Genomic DNA, 18336 nt, shown 5'->3' on the forward strand with positions numbered 1-18336 from the left:
TTTACTTTTAGCTGGATTGCTTTTTTGTTTTGTATTCTCATAGCAACTAAATGACTAGTCAGAGTCCTAGCATGTGACATATGGCTGTGATTCTGGGCATATTAACTCTGTCAGCCCTTGTTTTCTCATCACGAATATCGGGCAAGAGGAGGCCTGGCCCACGGTAACATGTTCATGTTAGATGTGAAGAACCCACAGAGCCGACTACAGGTAACTCGATTTACTGTGAACTCAAAGCCAGGGTTGTGCTTGGCCTGGGGATATGGACATGAAGCAAAGAACTGGTCCGTAGGGAGCCAAAACCTGTGTGTTTTTCAGGGGCTTTGGGAGCCCTGGAAAGGAGTAATTAATATAATGGGTGGGGAGAGGGGCCAGAGTGAGCCGGCCTAGTAAGCTTCAGGAGAAAGGAATGCGGGCGAAGCAGACGACAGAGGACAGTGTGCTGCGGACAGCCCGCGCAGAGGGGATCAAGCCATCATGTCTATAAAACGCTCCTGCTCTCTGACAAGGAAAGGTAAAATCCCCTACCTTATCACATATTTAACTCTGCTAATTTTTGCCAACTCTGTAAACAGAAACTTCACCGGTTCTCCACACACTGTGCACCCAGGAGATTCCAGGAACAAGAGGCCACCGCACAATTTTTAATTAAACATTTTAAACATTTTAAGAGTCAGGTGCTTGAAATGGCTAAAAGCAGTGATGCAAAAATCTGGACTACAGCCGAAACCGGTTTGGCTCAATGGATAGAGCGTCGGCTTGGGGACTGAAAGGTCCCGGGTTCGATTCCGGTCGGGGGCATGTACCTTGGTTGCGGGCATATCCCCAGTAGGGGGTGTGCAAGAGGCAGCTGATCGATGTTTCTCTCTCATCGATGTTTCTAACTCTGTATCTCTCTCCCTTCCTCTCTGTACAAAATCAATAAAATATATTTAAAAAAAAAATCTGGACTACAAGTTATTCAAAGCATTTCACATTAAAATTATATTAGGCTTAAATACGCGGATGCTCAGTTACATATAAAGCACACTAGTTTCCAATGACGTGTACTTTTTAGAATTAGCTGTTTGCTTATAATTTGAATCTAAAACGTATTATTGAGCGTTGCTGTAATTGTGTTTACTCTGTATTTCCATTCGTTTCAATTTCATTGGTAGGTATTTATTATAGAAAGCATCCACTCACAAGCCCACCTATAATATACAATTATTAAATTTTAAATATTTACATTCAAAAGGGAATGCCAATCAGTGCTAAAGATATGACATAGTAGTTAATCACGTAAAACATTCAATTAGATGTTTAGAATGCTAGGTTAGGATTTGTGCCCATTTCCTCTGCACTAACACGCATTTCACCAGCCAATACACAGGCTGGCTTGGAGTCACTTCATGCGATTGAGATTGTACTGTTTCCCCAACGATGACAGCAAAGTCCAGATTATGCCCCAGGGTTATGCCTCCTTTTAGAGATCTCTACTAATGAACATTAATAAAACTGAGCTCAACTATCAGCATAACTGCAAAAAATAAGGCCTGCTTCAGTGGAATCACTAGTGGAGTGAGGCTCATGGCAAATCCGGCAACATCATAACCCCAACACGTGCAGGTCCTGCACCCAAGTCACAAGGAAATTTTCATTAAGTCCTCTAGGTCTAATTTCCTTAGGTCTAAGTACAAAAAGATGAAGAATATGGCCAATGTCATAACATTTACTTCTTGGCTCTCTTCCATCATCCCACCCTCTCAAGCAATCTGGCGGCTCTAGACGCAGGATGGCTGGTCCCTCAGATAGGTTATCAGCACAAACAGGTCAAGTTATTTCCCCAAGGCCACGGTGTCTCCCCCCACCCCCACCTTCACCCCCTCCACTGGCCATACACATAAACATTGGGAAGCAAGTAAGTGGTCACAGATTTCAAATAGACAAGGAATATAACAAAAAAGGGATAACTCTCAAATGAAACATTTTCGATCCCCGTATCTTTGTAATGGCAAACTGACTACCATTTTACATTTCTTAAAGTACCCATTTATCATGGAGATATTAATGGCATGAAAGCCAATTTGGAGATAAAACTGAATGTACACCAAGATTCCACTCCTTTGTATATTGAATCACATATTTATAGGACCTGAGCATGAAGAGGCTCAGTGTTGGGGTATTTTGTGCTGACAATTCCTGAAACCAGGATGAGAGGAAGTGCCTTGCTCTATGTCATGATCAGTTAGGACTCAGACTAGGTTTTAGAGACTTCTATGAGCAGAGGCTCATGGGAGCTATTGTGGTAGAGGGAACGCATGGTGAGGAACCTCTAGGCATTGGCAAATATTGAATAGTACCCCAACCAAGGGCAAGCAAAAGTCTCTTTGATTCTGCTTCCCTGGAAAATGAGCACTGGGTTTGATGGCTGGTAAGATACCTTCTAACGCCAACATTTTACAAAACTGGAAAATTATGCAGGGCTTCATACATGTAAAGAATTGATATATCATAGAATATTGAACATTAAAAAGCTCATTGAACGCCATTCTGTGCAGTTCCAACCTTCTTCAGATAAACAATATTAACTAGTACATTCTCAATAAAGGGACAGCCTTTTAATGGAAATAATAAATGAAACTGTGTACAGGGCCGGAAGAAGAGTTAATTGGAAGAAGACCCTGAAAAATTATGGCTTCATACATACATCAGGAGCCTCAAAGAAAATGCCACGGATTTATGTTGTAGGCAAACCCAAAAAAGTCTGGTGACCAAGTGCACACAGCTATGGTCAATGAGCTGTTGTATATATCATATCCCATATTACCAATAAATACAAGCACATAAACAGATTAACTTTTCATTTATTTATTTTTGTCCTCTCAAATACATTTAAAAAATAACATTTTAGACACAGAATCACAAATACACAAAAAACAAAGTGGTGCGTGCTTGCTTCACAAAGGGGTTTCCCTTAATTCCTTTAGCTGCTTTGCATAAAATTCAAAGCTTTCCTGTTGAGAAGATAAAAAGGAAAGGAAGGTAAGATTTACTAGCAAGAGGTGATGGCACAAAACTTCAAAATCACAAAGTACTGCAAACTGGCAGCACTTTGTTTCATGAAATCGTCAGCCCCAGATTCAGAGTAAATGCTAGCACCAGGAGTATGGACAATTGTGGTATTTGAAGTAAATATGGTGTGTGGCTTTCAGTTCAATGACACAATGAAAAGAAATATTGCTTACGATTCCTCTTGTTAAATAGAACAATAAAAACAATAGCCAAGGCATAGAAATAACTTAAATGTCCATTAATGAATGGATGGATAAAAAAAGGTGTGCTGTACACACCAGTGGAATATTACTCAACCATTAAGAAGAATGAAATCTTGCCATTTGCAACAATATAGATGGACCCTGCAGGCATTGTACTAAGAGAAGTCAGTCAGAAAAAGATGAATACAATAAAATCTCACTTATATGTAGAATCTAACTAACAAGACACAAAACAGAGCTTATCCAAAAAAGACTGGTGGTTGCCTGAGAAGAGGTGAGGGATGAAATGGGTGAAGGGAGTCAAAGGAACACATTTCCAGCCATAGGGCCAGTAAGTCACGGGGATGTGATATTCAGCATGGCGCTTATTAGTTAATAATTCTGTACTGCATGTGTAAAAGTAGCTAGCAGAGTGGCTCTTCAAAAGTTCTCATAAGAAAAAAATGTTGTTACTACATATGGTGATGGATATTAACTGGACTTATTGTAGTGTCAATTTGCAATACATACAAGTATCAAATAATTACATTGTATACTTGAAGCTAATATAATGCCAATTATATCTCAATAAAAAATGTCCTAAGTGAAGAAATAAAAACAAACGTATTTAAATTGAATAAGCAATTAACAGTCCTATAATACCCGAGGCTATTGCAATATAGGTTATGAAATGCTATTTCAAGTTGAAATAATGAGAAAACCACCCCAAGGACATTTGATAAATTCATAACTATAGTTGAAAGTCTGAAACTGACCTTGTATTTTAAACCACACTCCCAGAGGGTTACACTATCCCACAGCCCGTGCCCGATGTATGAAGGTTCAGTTCTCGAAACCGTCCCCTGAGGGTTTTCCACAGAGATCTAATCCTCATGTAATTAACTATTCAACTTATTTTTTTTTAATACATTATTGTGAAGTGTTCATAAATCTGTAGAGGTGATTTTTTCCCTCCTTAAGAAATACTCACAGGGGGCTCAGGGAAAGGGACAGGCTCTCCAGCATTCTTCAGCAAAACTGCATAACGTTTTAGAAACAGATTATCCAGTTTTATGTTCTTTGCAATCAAATCTTCATACAGTGCTTTGGCAGACGGGACATCTCTGCTCACGCCTAAAGAGAAAGATGTTAGTCACAGATAAACACAACCTGGATTCCTCTTTTCCCAAAACACTTGGCTATTCAGGGACCTCTGTCTTCCTACCTGGATTGTTTTATCTCAAATGAATACTAAACTATTGTTAACAAAAGCCACATTCAGAATCTATAAGCACCCTCACTCCTTCCCCACACCTCTCATTCGCTGAGTGTGTGCGTTTGCGCGTGCATGTTTATACATGGGTATGGAAGGTTGAGGTATTTGAAATAAACATAGTGTAGTAACTTTCAGTCACCACAAAAGAGAAGGAAAATGACAAATACAACTATTTTAAAAGATCTATGATTGTAAAAGTGACTACAAACTGAAACCCTCAACTACAGAGTAAGCACACACCATTCAAATCTCTTCTGCTTAAAACCATATTCTGAAATCAATGTAATTCAGGAATTGTCATGGTGAGGGACATGCAAATTATGAAGAATCTTTATCTACATCAGTATCAAGATCATCAGCTAAACAACATCAAAAAGACTTTCAATACAGTCTTCTGTTACAAAATAAGCAAATGTGAGGAATACAGTTAGCTACAATGACAAAAAAAAATCCATACAAAATCAATCCACATGAAAAGCTATATACATCTACCTATTAACAAGTTACACTACTATTTCACTAAAATGGGTGAATGAGTAGCCCAGGAGCTGGGGTTAGCTGTCTGTCCACCTTGGCTGATTTGCAGAAGTTTTCTTTCTACATTTACTGCTAAGATTATAGGGGCTCAGTTATTAGCTGCTGGTAACTGTTAACCTCTAAGCACCTAACAACCCTCTGATCCTACACTAATGTTCTATAAACAACCCCAATATGGCAGCTCCAGGGCGGGCCTCCAGAATGGACATGAGAAGTTTAGGAGTCAACCTAAGGATCACCCAAAAGGGAGCGAGGGTGATGATGCACCAGCTCTCACTGTGTCTGCACAGATCTTGGTAGGCGGGGTGAACTCAATCTCCCGTGCCAACCCTTTCCCTCCGTGCCAAGGGTTCATCGTCCAGAAAGCCGCTCAGAAAGCTCTCATCTTCCCTTCCACCACTTCCTGGTCTCCCCGCTTCTTCTCCCTCCCGATTCCCAAGCGGCATCACACAAATTTAATAGTTTGATGCTGACTGACTCTATTTCATGTTACTTAGTTATTGTTTAATATCTGACCATGGAACTCTGAGAAGGTTTGTGATTACAGCTCTCTTTTAAAATACTTCATGTTCTCCTGACAAGGGTGGAAAACCGGAGAACCAGTTTACTAATTCTGATTGCAATCAGTTGTCCTGCCAACAATAAAATAAAAAAAGCAGCCATTTATTTACCTCCTGCCTCAAGTGAGCAAATCGGCTGTTGGCAGATGGGTAGGTGATCTAAACTTAGAAATGCTACCGTGTATTTTGATTACTGAGGTAACTTTAGACAAGTTCCCTCTCATATGTGATGGGCAGGCAATCAGGAAACTGTCTAAAAGCCAGGAATTTCCACTGTGACTTAAGTGAAACTTTGGAGCCCACTTTTTGGTAAAGGGCCTATTATTTCAAAGGCCTCGGTAAGCAAGGAGGGTACTGAAGGAGCAAGAAGGCAAGGCAAGTGGTAGTCTCAAGTATGTGCCTATTTCATGCGATGTTTCAGGTGGCAGGGCCTTGGGGAGACTGGATTGGTTCCCACTATGTAAACCCAAGTGGACTTCCCAGGAGCCCGGGATACTTACTATATTATAAATATTTAAATCACTTAAATATTAATATAGTCAGGTTAAACTACTTACTACAGCTTTTCATGATCGAAGTGTATATTTCTTCTTTTTCAACTAATTCAGGAATCAGTTCTATTAAAGATCTCAATATTGATGTCTAGGATATTAAAATAGAAGTGAGAAGAACTGTGAAATAAAACACTGATATATAAACATGAAATCACAGAATCTTGACAATAATTACAATAGAACTGCCTACTCAATTTAACAGACTATTGCCCTTCTGTATACAGGCTGGTTTCAATTCTAGACCACTGCAAGAAAGCAAGCATCATAATAAGCAAGTTGTGGGGAGGGTGGGGAGAAGGGGGAGAAATCAACCAAAGGACTTGTGTGCATGCATATGAGCCTAACCAGTGGTCAGGACAACGGGGCGGGGGGGGGGGGGGGCGAGCGCATGCATGGGGAAGGGTTTGGGATGAGAATGGGGGGATGAGGATAAATATGTGATACTTTAATCAATAAAGAAATTTAAAAAATAATAAGCAAGTCGTAATTTTATTTGCTAGCTTAAATTTGTAAATAAATAAATAAAATACAAAAAAGCAATATTGCCTGGCTGGCATGGCTCAGTGGTTAAGCATCGAACTATGAATCAGGAGGCCTCAGTTCAATGCCCAATCAGGACACAAGCCCGGGTTGCAGGCTTGATTCCTAGGGTAGAGTATGCAGGAGGCAGCTAATCAATGATTCTTTCTCATCAATAATGTTTATGCATCTCTCTCTCTCTCTCTGAAATCAATAAAAATATACCAAAAATTTGCAATTAGGTAAAAACAATTTTTTTTTAAAAGTGTGTGTGTGTGTGAGAGAAGTGTGTAGAAATTAAGGAAATCTTAGACCTCACAGACTGGAGACAATCTAAATGTTTCACAATAAAACAAACATTATAATTGGCCCTCAATTTGAAACTTCATAATGTGCCCAAATAAACTAAGAATGGGGTTCCTGGTGCTCAACAGTAAAATCAGATCTACCGTATTTTTCGGACCATAAGACGCACTTTCCCCCCCCCCCCCAGAAGTGGGGGGGAAAAGTCCCTGCGTCTTATGGTCCAAATATAGCCTACACATATACTGTAAAAAAAAAGTTTTTTTACTTGCCAGGCTCTGTGTGGTCTTTGTGTGCTTGCCCGGCTCTAAAATGGTTCTAAATGCTGCTGTTTACTTTACAGGGTTGATTACATGTGTTTATGACTGTGATGTTGGGTTTTAATGCACATAAAATATTTTAGGACACTATTTGTTTCAGAATCTTTTTTTCTTCATTTCCCTTCTCTAAAAACTGGTGCGTCTTATGGTCCGGTGTGTCTTATGGTCCGAAAAATACGGTAAATAAATTTTTTGGAAATGTGTTTTTTTTTTTTTTTTTAAATCAAAAATAGGACTTGTTTCTGTTCTATGCACCATGCATGAATCTCTTAGTGTACATAAGGTAAGTGCACAAATTGAAAACATTAATTTTTGGCACATACCGGGTTTAAGGCCAAATGGCTAAACTACCAGATGGTTAAAAATGGTAAAAATAAATAAATGAATAAATAAATAAATAGGCCTCGTGAGGCGGGGAATGTTTCTGCACACTGTCACATGTCCCAAATGACCTAAGCAACAGGGTTTTTATCTCCTGTTTCTCTGGGCCCTTCCTGGGGGCTCCCCATGCATACTATGTGCGTGGAGTGTTCACTGCGTGAACTTGTTTTATGTTTCCAGTTCAACTAAGGAGCCACACCAACTTTTTGTCAACATGTAAAAATGTAAACAAGTATAGACAAGTAAAGTCTTCGATCTTCAGGTTTTTAGATCAGGCCTTGAAGCAACAAGATTGGCTTATAGTCAGCAAGTCCAGCATAGTACCTTTCCTGGCTTCTGGGAACTCCTCATAAAGAACGCCACGAAAATTGGGGTTTGCTCAGCAATTGCACCACATCTCTAAAAATTGAAACAGTATCAGTAAGTGAAGGTTTCTGATAGACAAGCAGACCAAGGCAATTATTTCCAATTAAGAAAGTTCACAATAATACAGTAATGTATCATTACTAAAAGGAAGGCCTAGTGGTCAGCCAATATTTTTAAGGCAAGAAAAAAGAACCACGTCAAGCTTTTGTGAATGCTACCCTTGGCTTTGCAAGTATAAAAGTTTGTTTAAAAAGACAAGGGAGAAATTAAACTAGTGCTTCAACAACCACAGAACAAGGTTTAGGACTGCAAAGAAAGAGGAAAAAAAGAAACACTGCTCCTCTCCAATTATACTGCCAAGCACTCACAAGTGAGCCAGGGATCATAAGGTTAATTATACATTTAATAAGGTGTCAGGGAGATAACTGCTCGTTTCTTTATAAAAATTAAAATGTACAAAGCAAGTTCTCTTTAAAGTATAATTACCTACACTTATGCATACAAAAGGACTGATTTCAATCTCTCTATTTTACAAAAGGCTTTCATTGCGACAGCCAGAGCTTGAGAAAGACACAAAAGTTAAACTAAAAAAAAAAAGTTTATGTGACAGACCACATAAATCAAGTGTCTACCGGATCTTAGATGCAACAGTAAAATCAAATTTGGCAAGACAATATTTTAGTTTTTACTCTTCATAGATGTCATTCCTTAAGTTTCTAAAAGCTCATTCCTCTTTCAAAGCTTTAAAACATTGTCAATACTAAAACGAACAGTATAAAAAGAATTTTTGGGGGCACACAGAACATTTACATTATAAACTGATGTTTTCGACATCAGTGAATAAAGTATTCTTCGGCACAGTAAGAATAATCTTTTACTGTTTGACAAGCAGGTAAAGGATGGGTAAAGGCTTTATCATTGGAAACCTCAGTCTACTGAGGGATGAAAGCGAAAAGATGCAGAACACTTAGCGGTCACCAAGAGCTGCTAGGCAAGCCGCTCTGGCTGAATGCGCTCCGAGGGCAGCAGGCTCCACCCAGGTGCTAAGAGCCTTGAAAGATTCGGGCTCAGAACAGGCTGGCAGAAAAAATAGCAAGTGCCATTTTTCTAGAGAACAATCAAAATACTATGTTAAATTTAACAAATACAGCCACATGTATAATTAGATATGCAAATACTCCTAGTAGGTACACTGAGAAATGTACACACAAAGATAAAGCATTCGAGTTTAGTTCTTTCAAGAGAGAATCTGAAATACCAAAGGCAGGAAGATTAGAAAATTCCTGAAATCCCTATCACAAACTTCCTTTTCTATTTTGTTGTTGTTTTTTGTTTGTTTTTTGTTTTTTTTGAAGGTAAAGAAACCAAACCAAACAATAGAATTTTCAATTAACCTAGATTTCTCTCTGGCCAGAAAAGGAGGTACAAAAGCCTTAGAGGCAGTGCCAATTGACACTTTTTACAAAACTGTTAACACAGACATGTTTCTCAGGCATACCTTTTAAAAATGGCTTGGATTCTACTCTCAAACTACAATAGAAGAACTTGAAGGACTGAATCTAGAGCTCTGGTAAACGAGTCGTTTTCTCATCCCTTCTACTAGTTAAAAATGTAGGTGAATAGAATATTATTTACTATCAGAAACCGGCCCCAGACCTCAGTGTGACACAGGGAGTCTACACAAACCCGCCGCTGGCAGGATCGCGGTGACGGTTTGACTGCCGCCCGCTGGGAAGGGGCTCCGCAGCGGTGCCTGTTTGTGTACACTGCCAGCAGCAGCTCCCATCACCCACCGTCCCCGCTTGGAGCAGCTTGATATTTAGTGCTGCTCAAATAGCAGGAATGCAGTTGTCTCCTTCCCGGAAGATTGCTAATTTAACTGAGAGTCTGGGCCACAGAGACCTGCATTTGTCGTTTAATATGTCTGTGACACACAAGTGAATAGAAAGCAAGTTCAACTCTTAATAAACCTTGAGCAAGGCACTGAAAATGTTTGTGTATTCAAGTGGAAGCGGTACTTGAAAAGCAAACATTTCCTACTTTTTGTTTGCAAACTGTGTTGCCATGGTAATGCACAGTCTTTAGATCATTAGAGAAATTAAAGTAAGAAATCAAAGGAATAGTTACCTATCTGTAGAGAAACATTTGTCTTCAAATCATTTCATCAAAACAAATCCTCCCTCTGGCCCCCTCCCCTCTAAAATCCAAGGACATTTCCAATCTGATTTGGCACAGCATCCAACAATTCACAATCCAGTCCTTATCATGCAACCTTGACTCACAATGAACTTAAACGTGCTAGCAGCACCACAATGCCATTCACATTCTACCACACACTTGTGTCACGTAATTTCTCAATTTACTTCTGACGAGCCATCAGCCCCACTGCTCCGTGTGTGGGCCATTACCTGTAGGAGAGCTTTGGCATCATCCACCTTGCCCGAATCCACGAGCTGAAGGAAAAGGTCGGTGACAGGTTTGTATACGGCAAACTGATTGGCCAGTCTCTCTGCCATGATGCTTACTAGGGGGGAAAAATGACAAGGGAGAAAAATCTCTCACTTAAACCACACCAGAGAAATTCGGTCCAGCCTCACTAGAGAGAAAATGTGGTTCTTTTCTGTGTGTATATATTTGTTTTCTGTTCTTTTTTTAAAAGCAAAAAATAGCTAACTTACTCTTTTCAAGTGCCAATTCCAACTGCTCCTCTATTACTTTTCTGAATAAGTACGCCAAACCAAAATAGTGGGTTTCCGTGGTTTGATTCCCTGAAGTAAGCATATTTTCAATGTTTTCTATTGCAACATCTATGTTATTGCTGTAAAAGAAAGATATAAAGAAATATTTCCTCTTGTATTAATATTTCAGGTAGTTTTCATAGGAGAACTTACCTTGGGATTCACACATGCAAATGCTTAGGGAAAAAAAGGAAATATATTCATATGAACCAGAAAAAACACTGTGCAAGTTGAACTCAATCACACTTTGGTAGCAAAAACAATCCCTAGGTGATTTATGCTACAATAATTAAAAGTAGTTGCTTATTTGAAAACACTGCTCGAGAGAAAAAAATCAAACTACTATATATACAAGCATTATAACTTTTAAAAATTGTATCTTAAATATTTAATTTGATTTTGTAGCTCTTTGGATATAAAATAAAAAACTTGTATAAGTGCTACAATTTTGGCTATATAATGTACAATGGTCACTATTGCATTAAGTAAAGTTAGTATGTACCATCTCCGGATTCTTAAAGATGATGATGATGTCTTTAAAAGGTGTACTTTCAAATATCTCAAACGATAGTCACAATGATTTTTTTCTCTCTCAGGTATTATAGAACATTTGAAAAATATTCAATTTATACTAAAATTATCAGAAAAAAGTATCTTCACACTTTACATTAAAAATTCAATTACATGGCCTTATTTAACAAGTTACAGTAAAAAAAATTATCTTTATAACTTTTTGGGTAAAGTACTCTTTAGTTGCTATTTTACAGTTATGGCATTCTAATATTTATGTTGAAATTATTACCTAAAACATAAGAATTCTCTAACTAAAAATGAACACCCATTACAATAAATTTTTCTTACAGGTCTTAGTTAGAAAAATTATTCACTAGTAAATAAAAACATATTCTCCACATCATATAAAACTGTGTTTATATGATAACTTTTAAAAATTCATCTGCTCTTACTTGGATAATTTCCTTGAACTTAACATAATCACATTTTCTCATTAAAGGGAAAGTTTAAAAGTTCTGTTGGGGAAATAGTTTTAAAAGAGAAATCAAAACACAACTTCTCTGTCCAAAGATATAGAAACCAAAAAAACACAAACATTACATTTTAGTATCTTAACCCATTAAATATATGTAAGATTAACTACTAAAGAACATTTTTTTTCTAAAGGCCTAAAAGAGGCCAATTCCATAATTATCCCCATGAATTTTGAACTTGAAAAAGTTAATAAAAATCAAGTTACTTCTGTCTACCGTGGCGATTCTCACAAGGAATCTAGTGTTGGTGGTAAGAGAATCACCTCTTTACACCTCCTTTTTTGTGGAGCTGTAATGACAGGGTGGATGGTAGGAGGGTGGGAAAAGAGAAACTTCTATTTCAAACAAGCTTGCTGGGCTCTCTGTTTCACAATGTTCTACTGTGTTTCCCCGAAAATAAGACCTAGCGCATGGAAAGATAAGACATCCCCTGAAAGTAAGACCTACCGCAACTTTGGGAGAAAAAATTAATATAAGACACTGTCTTATTTTCAGGGAAACAGGGTAGTAGACTGTCGCCCTCAGTGTTGCTGACAATCAATGAATTCATTTTTCCCTTCTGTAACAACATGTTTCCCCAAGGGCCTGGCCTGTATGAATGAGAACAGTTTGCAACCGTGAAACAAATTTTATGAATTTGAAAAATTTGATAAATGTTTTTTATTCTGATTTAATTTAAAGCTACCACACATTCCATAATATATAATAAAATGTTCCCAAACAGTTAGGGAATGATCAGCAACTAGCATCCATATTTCCTCTTTAGTTGATGTGGTTTCTAATAGCTTTAAAAAGTTTTAAAAGGTAATATTAGAGGTAATGTCCTCTCAGCATCCGATGGAGAAAAAGAAAGCTTGAAAATACTCACTTCTTTATTTGTGCCAAAGCAATGTTATTGATGAAAACCATATTTGAAAGTCCAATCACCTCTTCGAGTCCATTTACCATCTTCTGAATTGCTTGTATGCTTTCTAAATCACCCTTCAAAGCACATGCCTGAATCAGGCGGGTCACTGCCAGCTTAGAAGGTGTCTGCCCCTGCTCCAAGGCCTTCTTCAGCATTGTGAGAGCCTCTGCAACAGAAGAGCAGTGACAGAGTTTTTCTTGTATTAGCCATAATGACTTTAATGCACTTTGAAAACCAGCTTTTAAATACAAATACCAAATGGCTATAGACAAAAAGCTCTGAATAATTTATCCTAGGTTACAGAAAATATTTACATTTTATAAAAAACCTAAAAAAAAATAATAATAACAATTTTTTGGACTACCTATAAGACAGAGACCAGAGAAATGTCTTCTTTAAGTCACAGAAAATACAAACGATATTGAAAGAATGTGGGTACCATTCTGGGAAAAACATTTCATCAATTCAAGGAAGTTGACAAGTTCAGAGGGATATATAAATAAGAATGTTAAAGAATGAAGTTTCCAAAAATACATAATTTCTACTATACGAGTATTTATACTTCCCCAGACTTTATTATACTCAAAAATTAGATGATTATCAAATCTTCTAATATTCCAAAGGTTCTTTCTGGAAAACAGTATCTTTTTCTAGTTCAAATAGGATCAATTATGCAAAAACAGCCAAACTGAAACATTCAACTTTCACACTAGCAAATTTATTTTACACTACTGAAAAATATCTTGCAGGTAGATTCTTGCTCTCATTTTTCTAAGAAGATAAAAAAAACTCATCAGATTCCCATAGATATAGCCACAGGAATTTTTTTTCTTAAGTACCTGATTATGGATAAATTTGAAACATCCTTTTGATTTACTGACTTGTGCAAGTGTAGTGAAATCATTATATTAAATCAAGTGGTGGATTGAGGGAAAATATAATACTTAGCATAACAATTAACACTACTACTGGTACTACTAAAAAAAAAAAACCTTCACAGCTTACAGCAATTACTGTAACATAGACAAAACTAAGACTTTCAAAGCAGCTTTCCAAATAAGGAGAACATTTCTTTTATAGAAGAATGGGGAAAGAGTAATAATTAAAGTCTATTACAAGTGATATAGTGAAAAGACAATGGATTCAGTGTTTATTACCGAATAAACAATTTATAATAACTCCAAATGCCAGTGATTCTCAAATGGGGAAAAGAGGAAACCGGTAGTTTAAAAGGCATATTCAATAAAATTTTATAAATATGTACATATAGGTAACAAAAACTGTTAATAAATTTATAGAAAATAAGCTTGATAACATCTTTTTAACTGGTGGTCATACACAGATAATTTCAGGATATTTTTATTAACCAAGAATATTGTCAGCTAGGGAGGCTTTTTCCACCAGTGAATTAAAATTAAAACAAAAATAAGATAATGATGACGATGATAGTAACCTGCATTTATTGAGCTTTTGCTACATGCCAGGCACAGTAGTAAGCAACTACACCCACAACTACCCAAGTACCAATTTTACAGGTGAGAAACAGAGGCAGAGAGTTTAATAATTTGCCCGAGGGTCATATTGCTAGACACTAACCCAGGGACCTAACCAGTGTAGAACCTGCATCAGTGGATGCACAGGTGTTTGACGGAGTGGAGGATCGAGGAGAAGAGTTCACCTGATGTCTACCCCCAAGGAGTATAGGACCTTAGGACCTAAATCATATTCCCAGCACCTTCCTTCTCTACTGTTTATGACTTAAGAGACAATAAAAACCGGTACCTATACACCTGTTCCTTTTCATTTTCACCTAATTTATTAGTCATACTGATTGTATTGCAAAGGTAACATGTATCAGCTATTAATATTCCAAAACAGTATTCACTTATAAAATTAGATTAAAATTGAATTGGCTTTATTTTTCTTCCTGTTCTAGATGGGACTGAGAAAAAGAAATGTAAAAAAGAAAAGAAAAAAAAAGAAATGTAAAAAAGAGAAGAGGGTTTTTTAAATTGGGAGCTCAGCCACAGAGCAAAATAAAGACATGGGGGCAGTGCCAACACCATTCCCATCCTTGCCCATATCATTTTAACAATAAGTAAGTCTGTGTTGAGGCACAGGAGGTGGCTCATGGCTCCTGCTCTCAGCCAACTTCCAGTTCAACTGAACAGCTGAGATGTGAAAATTACAAGTCAAAGTTTCTTATGGTTTCTCCAGGGTATCTCACATGTAAGTAGAGTGTAGCAGTCAAGTTAAATTCAGTTCAGGTTCTGCTAAAAAAAAAATTAATCCCTTGAAATTAAAAGTATTTTATTCTTATCTTCGTGCCTACAGATATATATAAACTAAAATACCAATTTGACAAAAAGCCTCTTTTGAAAATGAAAGCCTTTAACATATTAAAAACAAGCCCTCCAACACTTAATTATGACTCAAGGCTGTCCAAAAAGACTGCAGGCTGGCCCTGCCTGTGGAATGCTGAGGTGAAAATTTTGCAAAGGGAGAAATCATCTTACACAGTGCATCCTAATCAATTAGGAAGACGCCTAAAGATCAGCACATTTAGGTATTACAGGCAACATTAACGCTACACAATCAGAGAGCAACTTTCTCTGAGGGATATGACATTATTTAATAAACACACCAGTGGGGAATAACATCATTATTACAGACTGGGGAAGAAATAAGTAAAATACCAAATAGTTAAAGAGCTTTTTTCAATCTTCCTTAAAGATTTCCTAAGTGGGCTTTTGTCATACTGGCAAAACTAAGGTGTTCCTATTACACTTCAAATGTAAACCTACCCATGAAAAGATGTCTACCTAATTTTAAGGTTCATCATTTCCCCCCTGGGGAGAGCTCATTCATAAGACCTCCAGATGCAAACCCATTCTTCAGCAACCCAAAAACAGCTTCTACCAAACAAGCGGCCACCATCCCGATCCTCCGCAAAGTCCATCTCCATATCTTTCTAGTATTATCCTGTTAATATTTATTTAAAAACTCTAAATTCCAAACTCCAAACAAACACCACATTTTATTACCGATAGCATTATGGACTATTAAAAAAGTATTAGATTAAGTTTTAAAAATCAATATTATAATCATTTGGTGCACAATCCCACACATTTAACACTCAATTTAACTCATTTGCTATCTCACACACAACCAATACAATATGCAAGAAACAACTGCTGGGAATTGTTTTAGATGCTCTGAAGTAAAGTATGTTAATTTCCAAAGCAAAGTGACTTGTGCTGTGAATTTTAACGCACTTGAAAGCCTGTACTTTCTCTCGTTCTGGAACACAAATTTTGCATGTCTGAAGAGCTGTGATTCATCTTAAGAAAACCCATCTTGTGTTAAATGGAATGGAAACTGGACTAAGTGGTCAAATGACAAGTACATTCATATTCAAGCTGTATTATAAATGCATGTACAGTAATTTACGTCTCTCAGCTACCACAAAAGGCTCTTGATAAGCAGGTAATTTGCTAAATGGACTCCTTTATCCAAGTATTCGAAGGGCGTTACAAGAAAAATCTGCAGAGGCATTAATGTGACGTAAAGGTCAAGCATTGTGACATACCTTTCAAATAATCCCGCCTAACTTGCGTTATGATGAGGAGGCTGTTGGCAGCATCGTTCAGTGTGAAGCCCTTGATGTGGGTCTCAGCGCTAAAAGAAGCAGACATTCAGAAAGGAATTACTGACATGCTTCTGATACGATAATAAATGGTTGAGCACCAAGGTGAAATTATAAAAACTACTGTTCGTATGTTAAAAATATTGCTGCAAAATATCGACCTGGAGACAGCTTTTGTGTTATCCTGTCAATGGTTATAGAAGGATAATTTTTTTTTGCATTCTGACAGATGACAAAGTTGGAAATGAGCAACAAAAGAAACAAAGTACAAGATTTTTTTAAACAATCGGTTCAGATGCTGACATATTAGATGACTAAAATAACTGCATGCCCTGCATTGTTCTGCTGTATCCTAAGCAGGATCCCTTTTCCTCTTTTTTCTACATTCACCATAATTATAAAATGTAAAACTATTCTTTCGGCAACAAAAATGAACGCTTATTTTCAGCACGGTATATTTTAAACATAAACTAAAGCATATTACTAACTAACCTCCTATCACTTGGTTGATTAATTTTTAATTTGCTGTCCTCATACAAATTTTTAAAGGTGAACATCCTGTAGAACTAAAACCATTGTTACATTAAAATTTAAAATTTCACACGACAATCTTGTCCTGGACTTAAAAATTTAAAACAAACCCCCCCAACTTTTTAAAACCCAAGAGCAAAACAGTGCTTTACTTATGACTAAAACCTACAGGATTTAAAAAACAAACAAACCCTAGTCAGAGATGATTTCTGTTTGCTACATGTTTGTACATCTCCTGTGATGAAATTTCAGTATCCGCAGGGCTCACCGCCCGATTAGGAAATCTCCACAGGTCAAAAAGAGCAAAAGCAATTGCTGCCATTTGCCTTATCAAGCTCAGTGATGATCTTGCTGCCAACAACCTCAGCCTGCCGACGTGGGCAGATTTCGAGAACAGCAGGGTCACTGCTAAATTGTTCTCGTCAATCCCAAGAAAATCCTCCAAAGACACAGTGATGTGCCCATCCTCTGTCACTTCCAGCCTCTGGGGTTCACTCCTGCAGCCCCCCTCACCCCGAGGCGCAGGATTTTCTTATCCCCCAACCGATCGATCCTCTTAATCCCACCAGAGCACCCACTGCTCAGTTTAACTCCTTTCCTTTGTACCATCTGCCAAAGCTCTTAAGTCAACAACTCCTGCAGACTATAAACTGCCTAAAATAAAGGATTTACTTTCTCAATCTTTACATGATTAAATAAACAGTAGATGCTATTAAAATTAAGCTCACTTCTTATGCCAACATTATTACATGTATTATACCATATTTACTTGAAAATACTTCCTAAAATTTATTAAAATCACGAGGTTAACGAAAGTTCTCTTTTAATGGACATCAAGTGTGAATTACTATAAACCTTTCAAAGACCTCGAACACAGAACATTTTCTCTCCCACCTTGGGAAGCTACCTATTCAATACAAACATTAAAGTGAAATAAACAAGAAGACAAAGACTCTATTCAGTTCCAGTATAGACCAAATACTTATATTTTGCCTATGTAGAAGTTATCAGTCGTATCCAAAGTATATTCCAAACTGGCAAAAGGAAAAATAACTACAAAAAGTTACTGGCAGAGATCTTTAAATTGGACTCATTCATACAATATAATAAGTTTACTTCTGTCCATAGTTTTGATCTTTCCTTTTAAAAAACCATCTAGGCTGAAACCGGTTTAGCTCAATGGATAGAGCGTCGGCTTCGGAACTGAAGGGACCCAGGTTCGATTCTGGTCAAGGGCATGTACCTTGGTTGCGGGCATATCCCCAGTAGAGGGTGTGCAAGAGGCAGCTGATCGATGACTCTCTCTCATCGATGTTTCTAACTCTCTATCTCTCTCCCTTCCTTTCTGTACAAAATCAATAAAATATATTTTTTTTAAAAAAAGAGAAAAATGTGTTCAGATTTTAATAAATAAAT

The 18336-nt window shown here is 37.4% G+C and overlaps 1 protein-coding gene across 5 annotated transcripts in view; it reads right to left on the bottom strand.

Moving 5' to 3' along the window:
• Positions 1-2828: 2828 nt before the first annotated feature.
• LRPPRC (leucine rich pentatricopeptide repeat containing) overlaps positions 2829-18336 on the bottom strand; it is a 79744-nt gene continuing 64236 nt past the window's right edge. For 2 of the 5 annotated variants that reach the window (XM_036435166.2, XM_036435164.2), the window contains exons 31-38: positions 16333-16421; positions 12705-12909; positions 10731-10870; positions 10461-10576; positions 8011-8085; positions 6167-6251; positions 4228-4370; positions 2829-2996 (exon numbers count right to left, since the gene is read on the bottom strand). In XM_036435166.2, coding sequence (XP_036291059.1) covers positions 2940-2996; positions 4228-4370; positions 6167-6251; positions 8011-8085; positions 10461-10576; positions 10731-10870; positions 12705-12909; positions 16333-16421 — 910 coding nt within the window. In that variant the 3' untranslated portion in view covers positions 2829-2939. Of the gene's footprint in view, positions 2997-4227; positions 4371-6166; positions 6252-8010; positions 8086-10460; positions 10577-10730; positions 10871-12099; positions 12217-12343; positions 12427-12704; positions 12910-16331; positions 16422-18036; positions 18073-18336 lie in introns of those variants that run through there. The other 3 variants (XM_036435167.2, XM_036435168.2, XM_036435169.2) reach the window with 3 other exon arrangements.

This window comes from Pipistrellus kuhlii, unplaced genomic scaffold (assembly GCF_014108245.1).
Source record: "Pipistrellus kuhlii isolate mPipKuh1 unplaced genomic scaffold, mPipKuh1.p scaffold_m20_p_13, whole genome shotgun sequence".
Lineage (NCBI taxonomy): Eukaryota > Metazoa > Chordata > Mammalia > Chiroptera > Vespertilionidae > Pipistrellus > Pipistrellus kuhlii.